The sequence below is a fragment of the Anomaloglossus baeobatrachus genome, chromosome 6 (assembly GCF_048569485.1).
Source record: "Anomaloglossus baeobatrachus isolate aAnoBae1 chromosome 6, aAnoBae1.hap1, whole genome shotgun sequence".
Lineage (NCBI taxonomy): Eukaryota > Metazoa > Chordata > Amphibia > Anura > Aromobatidae > Anomaloglossus > Anomaloglossus baeobatrachus.
The window spans coordinates 131,427,134-131,445,156 of record NC_134358.1 but is presented as its reverse complement, the minus strand read 5'-3'; the positions used below and the strand labels follow the sequence as shown (position 1 = coordinate 131,445,156).

At 46.0% G+C, this 18,023-nt stretch overlaps 1 protein-coding gene across 1 annotated transcript in view; it reads right to left on the bottom strand.

Moving 5' to 3' along the window:
- The window catches only part of NSMAF (neutral sphingomyelinase activation associated factor), a 180,542-nt gene extending 165,456 nt beyond the window's left edge, over positions 1–15,086 (bottom strand). The window contains exons 1-3 of the mRNA XM_075316032.1: positions 14,906–15,086; positions 2,395–2,484; positions 382–460 (exon numbers count right to left, since the gene is read on the bottom strand). Of these exons, the coding sequence (XP_075172147.1) occupies positions 382–460; positions 2,395–2,484; positions 14,906–14,955 (219 nt within the window). The 5' untranslated portion in view covers positions 14,956–15,086. The remainder of the gene's footprint in view (positions 1–381; positions 461–2,394; positions 2,485–14,905) is intronic.
- Positions 15,087–18,023: the final 2,937 nt, after the last annotated feature.

Genomic DNA, 18,023 nt, shown 5'->3' with positions numbered 1-18,023 from the left:
AAAATGAGTATATAGATAGCACAGCGTGGGATCAAAAATTATTGTTTGAGGTAAATTTTTTTTTTTTTAGTTTTACCTCACAAAAAGAATCAGCTGTGATCCTATGCTGTAATGTATTCATACGCTTACTTCTTTCCTGGCCAAGGAGATGTGGTATCATACCTTGTCCCCTGTACAGTCAGACACCATTACACAGTACATAGCAGAGACTAATATATATATATATATATATATATATATATATATATATAAAACATCTCAGAACGGGAACATTTTTATTAAACACATCCAATTGTGGAAATTATTATTATTCCAAGATCTTCTAATTAACATCAGGAGAGCTACACTCCTCGGATTCAAGGTTTATCCATAAACTCTTACCTTGAGTACAGGCTCTTCAATTTTATCAGGTTCAAATATAAGGCATTTTGAACATAATTTCAGAGATCCGCTTACGCTTCTTAAAGAAAAAAAAAAAAAAAAAAAAGGGTACATGTCAATGACCAGAGTATAGTGCTCACAGCTCACAATCCTTATTATATAAAGCTGTATTGCCACAATTTGTTTATATTTTAGAATATAAATTCTCATCAGTGGACTCGTGGGTTTTTTTTTTTTCATTATCTATGGAGCAGTTTTAATGACAATTTCACAGAGTAAATGAGTTTCAAGGTGCATCTAGACTAGCCGAGGTGACGTTAAACGAGCGACAATTGTTACATTTTTGCTCCTCTGTGGTCTTTAAATGGAATCTGTCACCAGGTTTTCCCTCCCCCATCTGAGAGCAGCATAATGTAGAGACAGAGACCCCGATTCCAGCGATGTGTCACTAAGGCTAAGAAAACACATCCGGCTTTTCTGCCGTTTGTCAGATCCGGCGCGCTCCCGTACAGTCTATACAGTACAGTGGCTGCGCTGTAACTTCCTGGTCACATGCTCTGGTCACATGACAGCACATGATAGGAGCTTGTCGCGCAGCCACTTTACTGTACACAGTGTACGGAATCGCGCCGAATCCGGCAAACGGCAGAAAAGCTAGATGTGTGTTCGTAGCCTTACTGAGAGGTTTGCTATCATTTTGATAAAATCAATGGGTTTTTTTGCTGCAGATCTAGCAGTTATACAGAGCTCATAATTATGCTGGACTACCTGCAGCACACCAAGTAGTCCTCTATTGATAATTCTACTGCTGATTAAACAGTGATTTTATCAAAACTACATTAAGCAGCTCAGTGACATCGCTGGAATCAGGGCCTCTGCCCCTACATTATACATCTCTCACATTAGGTGTCAAAAACCTGGTGACAGATTCCCTTGAATGACCCATTTAGACAGGCTGAGTGGACTACCCATGTCTACAGAACGACTGATAATACAAAACACCACCATTGTTCTTGGCAGCACATGTTCCATTTATACAGGAGGATGTGATGCTAGGAAGGATGATTTCAGCGAGCTTGTGTCCTCTGTGCTGCCCAGCGGTGTACCTGCACTAAGCTACTAAGCTACGTCATTTGTCCTCAGGGCGCTTCAATCTTGCTAGGATTGTTGACACTGATCTCATTTTTGGCTACATCGGAGGTATTAGGAGTATTCCCCAACATATAGAATATATCACAAAAGTGAGTGGCTGTGTGTTGAGTTATTTAGAGGGCACACCATATTTACACTGTTAGGTTGCGTGTCCACGATCAGGGTTCACAGCATTTTGGACACAACGTGTTTTCCCTGCATCCAAAAAGCTGCATTGTACAGTACAAGCACAGTGGATGGGATTTCTACAAATCTCCTGCGCAGTGTGCTTGTTTTTCCCGCAGTGTAAACTGACCTGCGGTGCAGCTTCCCGAGCCGCAGCATGTCAATTTATTGCTGCATAGATGCGAGTGTTCTCCGCATGGAGAACAGAGAGAAAGTCCCCAGTTGTCTGAGCCCTGATTGTGGGAACGGGCCGCTGTGGTCTCTTGCGGACAGCACTCATGGATACGCAGGAGAGGACATGCTGCGTCCAGGAAGCAGCATGTACAGATCGTGAGCACATACCCTTATACAAGCTGTACACTGACTACTTTACATTCTATTAAATCATATCTTCAGCGTTGTCCCATGAAAAGATAAAATATTTAAAAATGTGAGGGGTGTACTCACTTTTGTGATATACTGCACCTGTGTCAGAAGCCTCCACCATATTCCCTTTTATGATCACACAGTGGCACTCATTGCCTACTCTAATACATACATGTATTCTAATACAGAGATAAATGAACATGATGCAGAGAAACCCAACATGAAGAACCTATGGGAGTGTCAGAGGTAATCACAGAGGTGTGAACACAGCCTGAGCAATCTGCAGACTTCCATCGTTTTTTGGCTCTTCTAATGTTAATACCGCCTTACCTTTCTGTCGCATCCCCCGCTTTAGTAATGTGATGTGCTATATGCTGTTCAAAAAAGTATTCTTCCAAGTCCAAAAGTAACAAAGAAAACCTGAAAAATGTAACAAATACACAATGTACCATGAGATCTGCATTATTCATTATACATCAAAAACTAGTAACACTGACAATACACAGATCGTGTTCACCATCATTTACATTAGGCTAGTTTCACAGTTGCGTATAACGGCATCCGTTTCATTGTGTGACGGATGCAACGGATGTGTTGCACATAATGGCACAACGGATGCAACAGATCGTACAGAACAACGGAATCTGCTTTTTTTTTTTTTTTTCCAGTTTCACCGGCGGCAGACTATTATGAACGATCAGCTGAGCGCTCTCAAAAGCCGGCCGCTCAGCTGAGCGCTCTCAAAAGCCGGCCGCTCAGCTGAGCGCTCTCAAAAGCCGGCCGCTCAGCTGAGCGCTCTCAAAAGCCGGCCGCTCAGCTGAGCGCTCTCAAAAGCCGGCCGCTCAGCTGAGCGCTCTCAAAAGCCGGCCGCTCAGCTGAGCGCTCTCAAAAGCCGGCTGCTGGGCGCTCAGCTGATCGTTCGGCCACCGAGAGACAAAACAAAGTTTCTGTGATAAAAAAAAAAAAAAAAAAAAAAAAAAGGATGAGCATGCGCAGTGAAAAAATAAAGGCTTCCGCCGCTCAAAAAACGTTGCATGCTGCGTTCCTTCCGCCCGGCGGAAGCAATGCATCGTTGGCCAGCGGAAGCAACGCAGCTCCATCAGTCGCAATCAGTCATCCATACAAGTCTGTGGGAAGCAGCGGAACCCGTTAACGGATTCCGCTGTTTTCCAAAACGGCGGATTGCGACTGAAGGAAAAGAACGCAAGTGTGAAACCAGCCTTACTTTGTAAGCGAATTACTGTAAAACAACAATAGTAACATTTCATGCATGTGGTTACATCATTTGTCTCATACAATCCCCAATTCTGCGGTTCTCTTTGCTCTGGTAAATGTAGCTGGAGGGGTGCAGTAAATAGAGGCTTAATTTCATTTTAAGAAAGCAGTAAGGATCTATCTTCAATCCAGAGCCCTTATTAATGGCTCAGGTCTGTCAACAGGGAGGTGGGAAAGCAGCACTGACAGCGGCTGACTCAGCCGACACCTATACTTACCATCCTCTATAAAATATTATACACACACACACACACACACACTATTTTTCATTTTAGAAGACAACGGATTATAAGACGCACCCCAAATTCAGAGAAAGAAAAGGTGAAAAAAAAATAAAAAAAAAAAAAATTGTAATTTGGTGGTGTCTTACCGGAGAAGGGCAGTAGCGGTGGTGAAGGAGGCTGTGCTGGTGCAGGGGCTGGGGCTCGAGCTGCGGCGGATGCTGGTGCTGGGGCAGCTGTGTGGGGCTCGGGCTGCTGTGGCAGCGGCGGACGGTAAGGGCTTCAAAGACGTGGCACCCGAAGTCAGCGCAAATTGAGCTCTAGGCTCAATGGCAAGCCAAATCTCATCTGCGCAAGCGCCACCTCCGGGCACCATTTTCCTGAAGCCCGCTGGAGGGAGATCAATGGGCTCGAGGCGGCGCCTGCGCAGATGAGAGCTTGCGCCAAGAGCTCCAACTGCGCATGCGCCGACTCCGGGCGACATTATTTGAAGTCCTCACTGCCCGACCCACAGTGTCAGTAAAGCCGCCAGAGACCCCGCACAGCAGCACCAGCCGCTGAAGACCACGTGCAGACCCCACACAGCTGCTAACACTGCATGGCCGCCCCAGCACCAGCCTCCGCAGACCTCACACCAGCCTAGACACCACAGTCCCTGCACGGCCACCATAGCATTCCCCCGGCCCCTTGCAACACTTATCCACCACCCCGGGTAGCTACATTCAGATTATAAGACGTACCCCTCACTTTCCTCCCAAATTTTTGGCAGGAGAAGTGAATCTTAAAATCCAAAAAAATACAGTATAAATGTTTTTATTTTTCTTTATTTTTTTGCATGTTATTTTTTAAAACCAAATTAACCACCGTGATTCCCTGACAAAGTGCTGGCATGGCGCTTTCTCCTCCTTTCCCTACATTATACGCGTATCATGCTGTGTTTTCCTATAAAAGTCTTATGAATGAATTGCAACATGCAAAGCCACAGATCTGAATAATGAGATATGAAGAACTGTGTATCTGTGGTTTCTGAACTGATCCTCTTAAATTACAATTAGCGGCTTCTATTGGTTCCCCATATTAAAAAAAAATAAAATATATATATATATATATATATAGTAATATTAAAAAGGTATAAATATTGAGTGATACACACTAGGAATTTTAGGAGTTTGATTGAGTGATCCTGCACAATAGTAATACTATATATAAAATGATGCCATATACAGTTGAAACCAGAAGTTTATATACACTATCTAAAAAGACAAGACACGTCTGCATGTTTTTCTCACTATCTGAAATGCGAAATCTGATTAAACCTTTCCCGTTTTAGGTCAATTAGGAACCAAAATCATTTATATTTGCCACATGCCAAAATAATGAGAGAGAGAATGCTTTACGGCATTTTTATTACTTGAGTGCTGTACGTGTTTTCCATCCATGTTTCCGAAAAAAAAAAATAAAATGGACATGTAGCAGCTTTAGGGGGTCACTTCTCATCTGTATTCCATACGTTTTATGCAGCAGCAGTTATTAAATTGCTATCTATCTGTACAAATCGGATGGTATACGGTGATACAGATGGTGCATGCTACACTGTTTCCCCAAAAATATGACACTGGTTTACATTTTTTTTTTTTGCCCCCAAAAAAGCGCTAGGTCTTATTTTCAGGAAAGGGCTTATTCTTGGGGAAAACACAGTAGAAGGTAAGTTTACCCCCCAATAAAAACGCAGATCCCCCTTCCTAGGACCGTCATACTTAAGGCCCTGTGCGCACTAGGCCGTTTTACTCGCGGTTTTACCTGCGGTTTTGCTGCAGAAATTTCTTGAGAAATGTTTGTAATCTTCCTGCAGACATTTCCCAGCAAAACCTATGGGGGAAAAAAAAAATAGCTGTGCGCACACTGCGTTTTTTTCTCAAGAAAATTCTTTCTGAAGAATTTCTTCAGAAAATTTCTTGAGAAAACGTGCATGTCACTTCTTTTCCGCAGGTACCTGCGGTATACCCCCGGTATTTCACTCCATTGACTAATGTAATCGCGAAATTCCGGGGGTATACCACAGGTAGCAAATCATGTGCGGTATACCCCCGGTATAGCCGCGATTTACCTGCGGTAATGTACATCGCTCCCTGCGGTTTTGCAGGGAGTGATGTCATTATGCCAGGAAGAGGAGAAGAGTAAACACACACGTCACACTCCCTGGACGACGCACAGAAGCACTTCCGTGTGACCTCCAGGTGCCCGTGCAGTCTGTGTCCCGCTCCGGCCCCGCAGCTGCCTGCACTGCTGTGTGTCAGTGTCTGCCCGCATTATCAGCAGCTTGTCACGCTGCAACGCAGGCAGACACTGACACCCTGCAGTGCGTGCAGCCGCGGGGATGCCGAGCGCTGCTGTCAGGAGGTGAGATGAGATCATTACCTGCTATGACAATCTCCTGCCTCCTGACGTCACCGCGGTCACTGCTGTCTATGCCCGTCTTGCGAGCGGCCCGAGACTGTCACTAGCGGTGATGTCACGGCCTCTCGCGATACTGCTGACAACGCGGCGGGCATAGAAGTCAGTGACCGCGCTCACGTCAGCAGTACAGATGATCACAGCAGGTAATGATCTCATCTATCCTCCTGAAAGCAGCGCTCAGCATCCCCTGCAGTGACCTGGGCTGACCTATTGATATTAGCTCAGGTCACTGCATTGCTCTCCCAGCCAATGGGGAACATTCTGTTCTTCATTGACTGGGACAGTGACTATGGTATGGATCGCAGTGGGACACCCCCCCCCCCTTATTGGATTACGCCGGACGTGGAATTGATTGTTCTTTTTAATAAAATTGGTTAAAGAGGGAATGTTTTGGGCAGTGTTTTTTCAGATAAAACTTTTTTTGTTGTCCATTTTTTTATTTCTTACTGACTGGGTTGGTGATGTCAGGTGTCTGATAGACGCGTGACATCATGAACCCCAGGGCTTGATGCCAGGTGACATTACACATCTGGTATCAACCCCATATATTACCTCGTTTGCCAACGCACCAGGGCAACGGGATTAGTTGGGGTGAAGCGCCAGGATTGGCACGTCTAATGGATGCGCCACTTCTGGGGTGGCTGCGGCCTGCTATTTTTAGGCTGGGGAGTGTCCAATAACAGTGGACCTCCCTAGTCTGAGAATACCAGATCACAGCTGTCCGCTTTACCTTGGCTGGTGATCCAATTTGGGGGGGGGACCCCACGTTTTTTGTTTTAAATTATTTATTTAATGTAAAATAATAGTGTGGGGTGCCCTCTGTTTTAGATTACCAGCCAAGGTAAAGCTGTCTGCTGTGGTTTGCAGGCTGCAGCCGTCTGCTTTACCCTAGCTGGCTACAAAAGATGGGGGGACCTCACGCCGTTTTTTTTTTTTTTTAATTATTTAGCCATCTTTTCCTCTATCCATTATCTGTCTGTCTATCGATTATCTATTATCTATATTATTTATTGCAGTTACAGCATAAAAAAACCGCAGGGACCAACCTGTGGAAAAACCGCGGCAAAACCGCATGCTTTTTTTCCCGCGGTTTTGGTGCGTTTTTTTACCGCAGGTGCGCTAATCTTCAACTCCCAGAAGTTTCTCAAGAAATTTTCATGAGAAAAATCACTTTTCTAGTGCGCACATAGCCTAACAGTCATCCTGTGATCTTCGTAGGGCGCTCCTCCCAGCAGGTATGCTGCATGCCTTCCTCCCCTCCATCTGGCCGACACACGCACATCAGATCATACACGAGAGATTGCACATACAATCGCGTAGCACACACTCAGATTCTGTGATACCACTTGCTTCCAGCCAGCAGGGGACTCTGCTCTCTTGTCCCTACGATCTGTTGCACCGCTGGGTCCTCCATGCGTTCCACCCGCAGGTGCTGGAGCTCCACTTCACAGTGTCACAGGTCCTTATGCTGCTCAGAAGTAATCGATATCGCTGGATGTGGTGAGTGTGTGTGCGATCTGATGTGTGTGTGTGTGCGCGATCTGATGTGTGTGTGTGTGTGTGCGATCTGATGTGTGTGTGTGTGTGTGTGCGATCTGATGTGTGTGTGTGTGCAATCTGATGTGTGTGTGTGTGCAATCTGATGTGTGTGTGTGTGCAATCTGATGTGTGTGTGTGTGCAATCTGATGTGTGTGTGTGTGCAATCTGATGTGTGTGTGTGTGTGCAATCTGATGTGTGTGTGTGTGTGCAATCTGATGTGTGTGTGTGTGTGCAATCTGATGTGTGTGTGTGTGTGCAATCTGATGTGTGTGTGTGTGTGCAATCTGATGTGTGTGTGCAATCTGATGTGTGTGTGTGTGTGCAATCTGATGTGTGTGTGTGTGTGCAATCTGATGTGTGTGTGCAATCTGATGTGTGTGTGTGTGTGCAATCTGATGTGTGTGTGTGTGCAATCTGATGTGTGTGTGTGTGCAATCTGATGTGTGTGTGTGTGCAATCTGATGTGTGTGTGTGTGCAATCTGATGTGTGTGTGTGTGCAATCTGATGTGTGTGTGCAATCTGATGTGTGTGTGTGTGCAATCTGATGTGTGTGCAATCTGATGTGTGTGTGTGTGCAATCTGATGTGTGTGCAATCTGATGTGTGTGTGTGTGCAATCTGATGTGTGTGTGTGTGCAATCTGATGTGTGTGTGTGTGCAATCTGATGTGTGTGTGTGTGCAATCTGATGTGTGTGTGTGTGCAATCTGATGTGTGTGTGTGTGCAATCTGATGTGTGTGTGTGTGCAATCTGATGTGTGTGTGTGTGCAATCTGATGTGTGTGTGTGTGCGATCTGATGTGTGTGTGTGTGCGATCTGATGTGTGTGTGTGTGCGATCTGATGTGTGTGTGTGCGATCTGATGTGTGTGTGTGCGATCTGATGTGTGTGTGTGCGATCTGATGTGTGTGTGTGCGATCTGATGTGTGTGTGTGCGATCTGATGTGTGTGTGTGCGATCTGATGTGTGTGTGTGCGATCTGATGTGTGTGTGTGCGATCTGATGTGTGTGTGTGCGATCTGATGTGTGTGTGTGCGATCTGATGTGTGTGTGTGCGATCTGATGTGTGTGTGCGATCTGATGTGTGTGTGTGCGATCTGATGTGTGTGTGTGCGATCTGATGTGTGTGTGTGCGATCTGATGTGTGTGTGTGCGATCTGATGTGTGTGTGTGCGATCTGATGTGTGTGTGTGCGATCTGATGTGTGTGTGATCTGATGTGTGTCGGTGTGTGTTCCGCCACAGGTACTTGAGGTGTCCCACTGTCATCTGACATCACCGCGGCCGGCCCCAGTCTCCATGAGTCACAGGGCCGTGGGCGGAGTTTCACCACTCCTCACAGCCCAGCGTCTCTCCTGCTTGCAGTGCTCTGCAGTGAAGGATGAGTTAGCAGGGAGATTCTGGGCTGTTATGAGCAGTGAAACGCTGCCAAAAGCACAGTGACGCACGGAGATTGGGGCCGGCTGCGGTACTATCCCGTGAACAGGAAGTTGACATGACATCACCGGATCCCCGAGTCAGGCTATGGGGAAGAGCGGTCCGTAACAGCGCCACTCACAGGCACTATTGCCAACATAAAGGTATTTGAGAGAAACCTTGTTTCTCAACATAACATCGTTGTGGCCAATAATCAATATGGGTGAACCACCCCTTTAATTTCTAAGTTGATTTTAATCAATAGATCACAATTGGATGTGTTTAAAAAATATGTTCCTGTGCTGACAATCTTATATATGTGTCCTAGCTCTGTACTGTGTAATGGCTGTGTCTGACCGTACAGGGACATGACCTGATCATACCACATCTCCTGGGCCGGGGAGGAAACAAAAAGAGCATACAGATAGCACAGCATGGGATCGTATCGGATTCTGTTTTTGAGGTAAAGCATATCTCTGCCTGTTTTTAAAAATTTTACCTCAGAGAATTAATAATTTGCGATCACATGTTGTAATGTCTGTATAAGTGGGAAAACTCCTTTAAAGGCAGTTTCTCTCATTACGTAAATGTGAGCTTGTATCTAGGCTCGACCGGTGACCAGGGGGCAGCACACTGTATGTGACACAGCAAACCATGATAAATTAGTCTTCTGCAGCACAATTTTTTTTTAATGTCCTTTATGACGTATAGAACACTACAGATTTTGTTATTTCAAGTCCATTCTGTATTTCCCTGGGTTTATTTCTGGATCACAAGACTGACCTTCTGCATGTGACTGGAGGGGACTGGTCTCTCTCAAAAAAGCTCTGCCTTTAACTCAACAATAATTGCTGATCTGAGGGAGATAAGCCGATGTAAACATACTGCGCTTATTACTGGAGACAAAGATTACATCAGGAGACCGCCACTTAATGCAAACCATTACTCACCCTTATGAAAGTTCATTGCTATTAGCAAATGTGCAAAGGAAGAAACACTGGAAGCTCTGGTGTCTCAGGCAAAATACACACATACGCGTTTCACAGTCCGTACTTTATCAGTAATGCACAGACCGGCCGTTGGTCTCCTGAGTCTCTTAGGCACATATGATGAGGCTCTTGAGTTCAGGTCGAGTCCTGTGGCCAGTCAGACCATTGCCGATGCGTGAATTTGGTCACTAATCAACAATGAAGCCACGCGGTACCCAGCTCTATATGTTGTTTAAATTTGGCTAGTCAATGGGGGTGCTGGGTGTTTGACCCCCATGATCTGATATTGATGGACTAAAGGTCAGGCAGCATGCACATTTGGGGCCTATAAGCTGCGGCCACCACCAGTGGGCTCTTATATACAGCATTCTAACATGCTGTATATAAGAGCGCCTAGGCCACTGTGTAGGACTTAAAAATCACTTTATAATACTCACCTAAATGGTTGGTGCGGTGGAGACCGGTTGGATGGGTGTCTTTGTTCTCCGGGTCCGGTGCCTTCTCTTTTTAGTCCATTTTTGTCCTCCTTCTTCTGAAGCTTGGATGCATGACACATCCTACATCATATACACAGGCCGGCATTGAGGTCCTGCGCAGGCGCACTACAATACTTTGGTCTGCCCTGCTCAGGACTGATCAAAGTGTGCCTGCACAGGACCTCAATGCCGGCGAGTGTGTATGACGTAGGACGGGTCATGCATCCAGGCTTCAGAAGGAGGACAAAGATGGCTGAAAGAGGAGGATCCGGACCCAGAGAACGGAGACACCCATCCGTCGGTCTACCACACCGACCATTAGGTGAGTATTATAAAGTGATTTGTACGTTCTACACAGCAGCCTGGGCTCTTATATACAGCATGTTAGAATGTTGTATATAAGAGCCCACTGGTGGTGGCCGCAAGTTATATGCCCCAAATCTGGTGACAGGTTCCCTTTAAAGGATTATTATATACAACTTACTAATATACTTGTAAACTGAATACAGTCATTACAGCTTCTCAGCAGCACTAGTCTGAACTATTTTATTCTTGTTCACTGGCAACTAATCAGAAATTGTAAAAGAAAGTAGATTAGAAAAGTAAACATTCGTTAGTCATGATTAAGCTTTTTGCATAAAAAACTGAAAACCCCCATCTAATAATAAAGGGTAATGACTCACTAAGACAATTACTATTAATGTGCCCTTTAAAAGCATTTGGAAAACTTTGCCGAAAATCCCCTAAAATTTACTGCAGAAACTAGGGGGCATCAACTACGGTTAGAGGAAAGGAACTTTAATTATAATCACAGATGCAGATTCTTTACTGTAAGAGCAGTGAGACTACGAAACACTGCCTTATAAAGTTGTAATGGTTGATTTATTAATAAAATTTAGGAGAGGCCTGGATGCCTTTCTTGAAAAAATATATTTCCGGTTTTGTGCACTAGATTCTGTGATTGGGCGTTGATCCAGGGAACTAGTTGGAGTATGTGCAGCCGGGAAGGAATTTTTTTTCCCTAATGTGGCGCTTATTGTGTCGTATGGGATTTTTTTTGCCTTCCTCTGGATAACATGTTAGGTCTGGTCACGGGTTGAACTCGATGGACTTAAAACCTTAGACACTATGAAACAATTACATTTTGGCATCGAAACACACACCTTTCTATGGCAGTTACTGTATTTTTCGCATTATAAAAAAAAAGACTTTTCTGCCCAAAACTTTGGGAGGAAAATGAGGGGTGTGTCTTATAAACTGAATGTAGCTTAAAGGGGGTGGTAGAGAATGGTCACAGGAGGCAGGGGCAATGCTGCAGGCTATGCTGCTGGCGGAGAGGCAGGGGCCATCCTGAAAATGTTGGCAGTGCGGGCTACAAATAATGGCGCATGGAGTCTGCGTGTGCACAGATTTAGCTCCCGGCTCAGGATCTCACCTGCGCACGCACCGTCTCTGGCCCATTGAACTCCCAGCAACGGACTTAAGGAAAATAGCGCACAGATGAGATCTCAGCTCACCATTGAGGCGATGGCGCATGCGCAGATTGAGCTGACTATGGGCGCCATTTCTTTGAAGCCTGCACCGCCAACAGTTTCTGGATGTTCCTGCCTCACAGCGAGCATCCAGGATACCTGCTGCACCGCTCGCAGCATTGCCCTACTCCACCACCGCCCCTACCTTCTGTGACCCCGCTCCACCACCGGATTATAAGACGGACCACATTTTTCTCTCTCTAAATTTAGGGTGTGTCTTATAATTCGGCGCATCTAATAAAACGAAAGATAAGGTCAATTTTGGTTTCGCACCTTAATTTTCCTCCACTTTCACAAGCCATAACTTTATATTTTTCCATCCACAAAGCAGTATGAGAGCTTGTTTTCAGGCCGCTCCAGAACGTGGGGAAGAGGCGGAGATGGGTGCGGATTAGTGATGAGCGAGCAATCGTGTATCGAGTATAATAGAAGTCAATGGGAAACGCAAGCTTTTTTCAACTTTGATGCTCGATCGAGTAACGCGCACGCTCGCTTATCACTAGTGCTGAGGCGTATGTGCACTAGGAAAAGTGTCAATTAAATGGTTAAACTCTGGTCTTGGCCATTACAGCCTGTGTAACAACGGGTATCCAGCAGGTACAGCGTGGGCTCAGCACCTGATGTATGACGTACTCACCTTATAGATCGTATACTGCACTGGAGAATATTTCAGCAGCATAATCATCACACTATATCCAGGCTATTACAACACCAAGTTTACACTAAGGCTATGTGCGCACTAGAAATGTGAAGTTTCTCAAGAAAATTTCTTGAGAAACTTCTGGGAGTGAAAGATTTCCGGACCTCCGGAAAAAATCCGCACCAAATCCGCATGCGGATTTGCCGCGATTTTCCCGCGGGTGGTTCCCTGCGGATTTTTGCAGGCTGTACTGCCGAAATCCGCAGGGTACCTGCGGAAATAATGGACATGTTCATTTTCTCAAGAAAGTTTCTCGAGAAATTCTTCTCAAGGAAATTTCTTGAGAAAAATCCGCACAAGTGCGCACAGCTATTTTTTTTTTCATAGAAATTGCTGGGAAATGTCTGCACAAAGATTGCAGATATTTCTCAAGAAATTTCCGCGGCAAATCCGCGGGTAAAAAGTTCTAGTGCGCACAGAGCCTAATACACAGTAGTACACAAATCTGTATAGGACGAGATAATATTCTCTATGACGACACCAAAAAAATAATATTTCATCATATAGGAAGTGTATTGTGCCCGGCTGACGGCTCATGCTGTGACATGTGATTCTGCATTGTAGGTTGCTCTCCCTCCTCTATTCCTTTTGCTGGTACCTGCGTGGGGAGATTGACAGAGGTGAAATTGAGATTACTCTGTGAGAGCACCTCCAAAATGTCAGGGCCGTTACTGATTTCTCAGGTGGCCAAGGACGACCGGTGACCTAGCATGACAAGAACACAAAGCTAATTGATGTGCATGGGCGGTAAAGGCTGGCCCACCTGCTCCGATCACACAGAAGAACTGTTGCTGAAAAAGCTAAAATTGGCGAAAATAGAAAGGTGCAATGGCAAGCGGGGCATCAGAGATCGCTGCACGTGTAACCTTGTAATCGCAGACTATTCAGAGGGACCACGCTGACCCCTTGTCAACGCTGAAAGGAAATCATGTGGACGATCAGGGGCATCACCTACCTAAGAAATAACAGCAGGCTGCATTATGGAAAGAGAGGTGGTCAGCTGAGACACAGCAGAAAGAATAAGTCCATTCCAAAGAGACAAAGGTCCTGATTCATCAAGATCGGAAATGTGCTCAACGGTCCTGATGTGGGGACATGGTGGTGTCAGACGCTCCTGATACAAGGTGCACACCTATTCATGAATCTGGAGCCTATGTAGAATAGAGGGCACCGCCTTGCACCAGACCAGAAATCTTACTCTAGTCCCTGACCGGAGTATGACTTGTGGTGTAGGGAATGCCAGTTAGTCAGGAATTAGACCATCTATAGTGTTCCGCCCCCACCACACCCATTTTGGCGGAGTTGGGGAAATCTGGAACAATTGCTTTAATGAAATGGGGCCCAAACCTCGAAAATTACAGAAGAGTTTTTCTGAGCTTATAATGTGGATGATCTATCCTTGGGAGGTCATAACTATCAGTCCAATGTGGAAATGACACCCAGCACCGCACCCGTCAGCTAGAAACAGCTCCATCACTGTGATGGCCGCTCACAGTCTCTACGAATCCCTCCCAGATGGCTGGAGTTACACGGCCATCAGTAACATGTGCTCTGTAGCTTGGGAAAGTCCACTTGTCTCCGACCCACCACTCTATTGGGAAGAACCACTGCGACTACTTTACAGGGGGCAGGGGCGATTGCTAGCAGTTTCCACACTAATGGTACCCAAAAACGTTCCCGCTACGAGCCGAGTTTTACTACGCTGTCACTATACATTGTGTTACCGGTGTCCATGTCACTAGAGCTTCTCTAGACAAACTAGAAGGGGCTCTCTAAGATTAGAGGAGCTGGTACAATAAGAAGCTGGAATAGAGGAGGTCCGCTGTCATCAATGGACCCCGGGTGTACTCTTCCAGGAGGCAAATTCACCCCAAAATGGTGCGAAACAGAGCGCGGTGACTCCATCTGCCCCATTACAGTCAACAACCCCATTGGCACATGTCCCAATCCCAGGGGGTTCAGACGTAAGACCAGATGGGACCACTGAGAATGCACAGTGTGAGAGGGGTCAGTATGGGAACCCACTGGTGTTACTGGGAAGAATGAGCAACACTAATGGAACTAGATCATGCGCTATATATATATATATATATATATATATATATATATATATATATATATATATATATATATATATATACACACACACCCAATATAATTGTACACACACAATACCATTCTAGCTGCATTACATGTGTGTCTGTGTACAGTGCAGCCCCGTGCACCGCCTCCTCACCTCTCCTTGGAGGAATGCTGCAGGCAGTCCGCTCTCCTCCAGGACGCCATGGACGCTCTCCGGCAGCGCTCGCTCCCCGCCGCACACTGACTGACTCCGGAGGTGCCGGACTCTCATCAGCCGCTGCAGATACTGATTCAATTGCAGGGGAAAAACTGAGTGATGAGACCGGACACCTGATTGGCTGGAAGTTCCCGTAGCGCCGGCTACGTAGCGCCAATGTTCGTGAATAACAAATAGCGTACGATTGGTTACAGAGTGACTTCCTCATCGGATCCGAGCGCTGTGATTGGCTGTCCGCAGCAGATGCCGGTGTTTACGGAAGAACATGTTCGCGGCTGGGTCCGCACCACGTGACCGGACAGTGCCTGACACTGTGGAGAGACCTTACTTCTCCTTTCATGTCCGCCTGTGTGTGATGGTGGCAGGATTTCAGCTTGTCACATGTTTTGTTTTGTACTATTTTGTTTTTATTTCAAGGGGTTTTCCAGGTTTTCATTTTTTATTAGTTATTCTCTACGTAAAAATAAGAATTAAAATATCCCCCTGCCGCAAAACTGCTGTCTGAAATGCCAGCAGGGATGGTGTCAGACTTCATATGACCGCTGCCGCCAATCAGTGGGTTAAGGGGTCATGCTTATCTCAATGACAGTAAGGTCCCTTGGATGATGCTTTGGACCTCTCGTATAGAAGACTACACATAGTACACATACATGTAAAACAAGTGTGACACCCGACGGAGCAGAAATAGGAGCTTATACCTTGTATACTCATCACCGGGCCAGTGGTTTGCAGAGGTTGTGGCCTGGCCCGGTTCCGTGGCCCCATGGTGCACAGTAAAAGGGGCAAGCAAGGATTGTTCCTGGAGAGGTAGTCACCGGTTACAGTGTAACTGCGGTTCCAGCCTCCTCCGCTCCAGACCCTTCCTCCGAATTTCCCCCTCCAGGACTGGAACGGATGAAGTCGACTACGCCGCCTGTGGTATACGGCCAGGGATAAGGCCGCCGCTGCAGGGTACCTCGCCGGGGAAGATGTTGGGGAGCAGCAGGGATGATATCGCTCCCCACAGGCGGAGCGGCCCCCGGGAGGGAGAACGGGTTACTGGGAATCACCGGATCACAAGGCGACGACAAACAAAGTCAGAGTCACTGGGTTGCGGGTTTCAGATTTGTTTACTCACAGGTCTTTATGTCGCACCCAGGATGCTGGTCTTTACTACAATGACTCCGGTCGTTCCCAACCAGGGTAGAGGTCTGGTAGGGCAGCCTGCGGGCTTCCTCCTTTTTGTGCGCTCGTGTGATGGTCCCCTCCTGGTTTCTGGAGCTCTTGGGACCCGCTACTCTGCCACCCGAAGCTGCGTTGGTTCCAAGGGGGCAACAAAATTCTTCCCTCTGTAACACTCTTCTCCTCCATGCCACACGACTACCGGTCCCAGGCTCTCAACTCCTTCCCGGCTAGCCACCTCTCCCATTCCAAGTCTCTGCCTGCTAATGGACCTGGAGCCTCCTAACTGGCAGCTCTCTCAGCTTAGGGGTCCTCAGCCATCCACTCACCTGGTCCAAGGTAAGGAAAGGGTGTATCAAACTGGACCTGGTTGTTCCTCTGCTCTGCCTTCCTGACAAAGAGAGCTCCCAGGGAGCTGGTCACTACGTGTCCACTCTCACTGCTTTCCCAAGGCGTTCTGAGGTAAAATGGAACTAAACTGTCTCTTTTGTAACTCCCTCCTGCACGTGCCCCCACCTAAGGAATGTTCCCTCTGTCTGTGTGTGAGGCTGTGTGATGCTGAATACGAAACGTACCAGACTTTAACCTCTTCCTGCCCAGGATGGACAGACATTATAAAATACATAAAAATACAAAAAACACAATACCCTGTAGCAACCAGTCTCAGGGGCGCAACACAACACATGTATAATATGCACACGTACATGTATAATATGCACACATATGTCTATATACACACGTACATGTATAATATGCACACATACATGTATATGCACATACATATATAATATGCACACATACAGTTAGGTCCAGAAATATTTGGACAGTGACACAATTTTCGCGAGTTGGGCTCTGCATGCCACCACATTGGATTTGAAATGAAACCTCTACAACAGAATTCAAGTGCAGATTGTAACGTTTAATTTGAAGGTTTGAACAAAAATATCTGATAGAAATTGTAGGAATTGTACACATTTCTTTACAAACACTCCACATTTTAGGAGGTCAAAAGTAATTGGACAAATAAACCAAACCCAAACAAAATATTTTTATTTTCAATATTTTGTTGCGAATCCTTTGGATGCAATCACTGCCTTAAGTCTGGAACCCATGGACATCACCAAACGCTGGGTTTCCTCCTTCTTAATGCTTTGCCAGGCCTTTACAGCCGCAGCCTTCAGGTCTTGCTTGTTTGTGGGTCTTTCCGTCTTAAGTCTGGATTTGAGCAAGTGAAATGCATGCTCAATTGGGTTAAGATCTGGTGATTGACTTGGCCATTGCAGAATGTTCCACTTTTTTGCACTCATGAACTCCTGGGTAGCTTTGGCTGTATGCTTGGGGTCATTGTCCATCTGTACTATGAAGCGCCGTCCGATCAACTTTGCGGCATTTGGCTGAATCTGGGCTGAAAGTATATCCCAGTACACTTCAGAATTCATCCGGCTACTCTTGTCTGCTGTTATGTCATCAATAAACACAAGTGACCCAGTGCCATTGAAAGCCATGCATGCCCATGCCATCACGTTGCCTCCACCATGTTTTACAGAGGATGTGGTGTGCCTTGGATCATGTGCCGTTCCCTTTCTTCTCCAAACTTTTTTCTTCCCATCATTCTGGTACAGGTTGATCTTGGTCTCATCTGTCCATAGAATACTTTTCCAGAACTGAGCTGGCTTCATGAGGTGTTTTTCAGCAAATTTAACTCTGGCCTGTCTATTTTTGGAATTGATGAATGGTTTGCATCTAGATGTGAACCCTTTGTATTTACTTTCATGGAGTCTTCTCTTTACTGTTGACTTAGAGACAGATACACCTACTTCACTGAGAGTGGTCTCGACTTCAGTTGATGTTGTGAATGGGTTCTTCTTCACCAAAGAAAGTATGCGGCGATCAT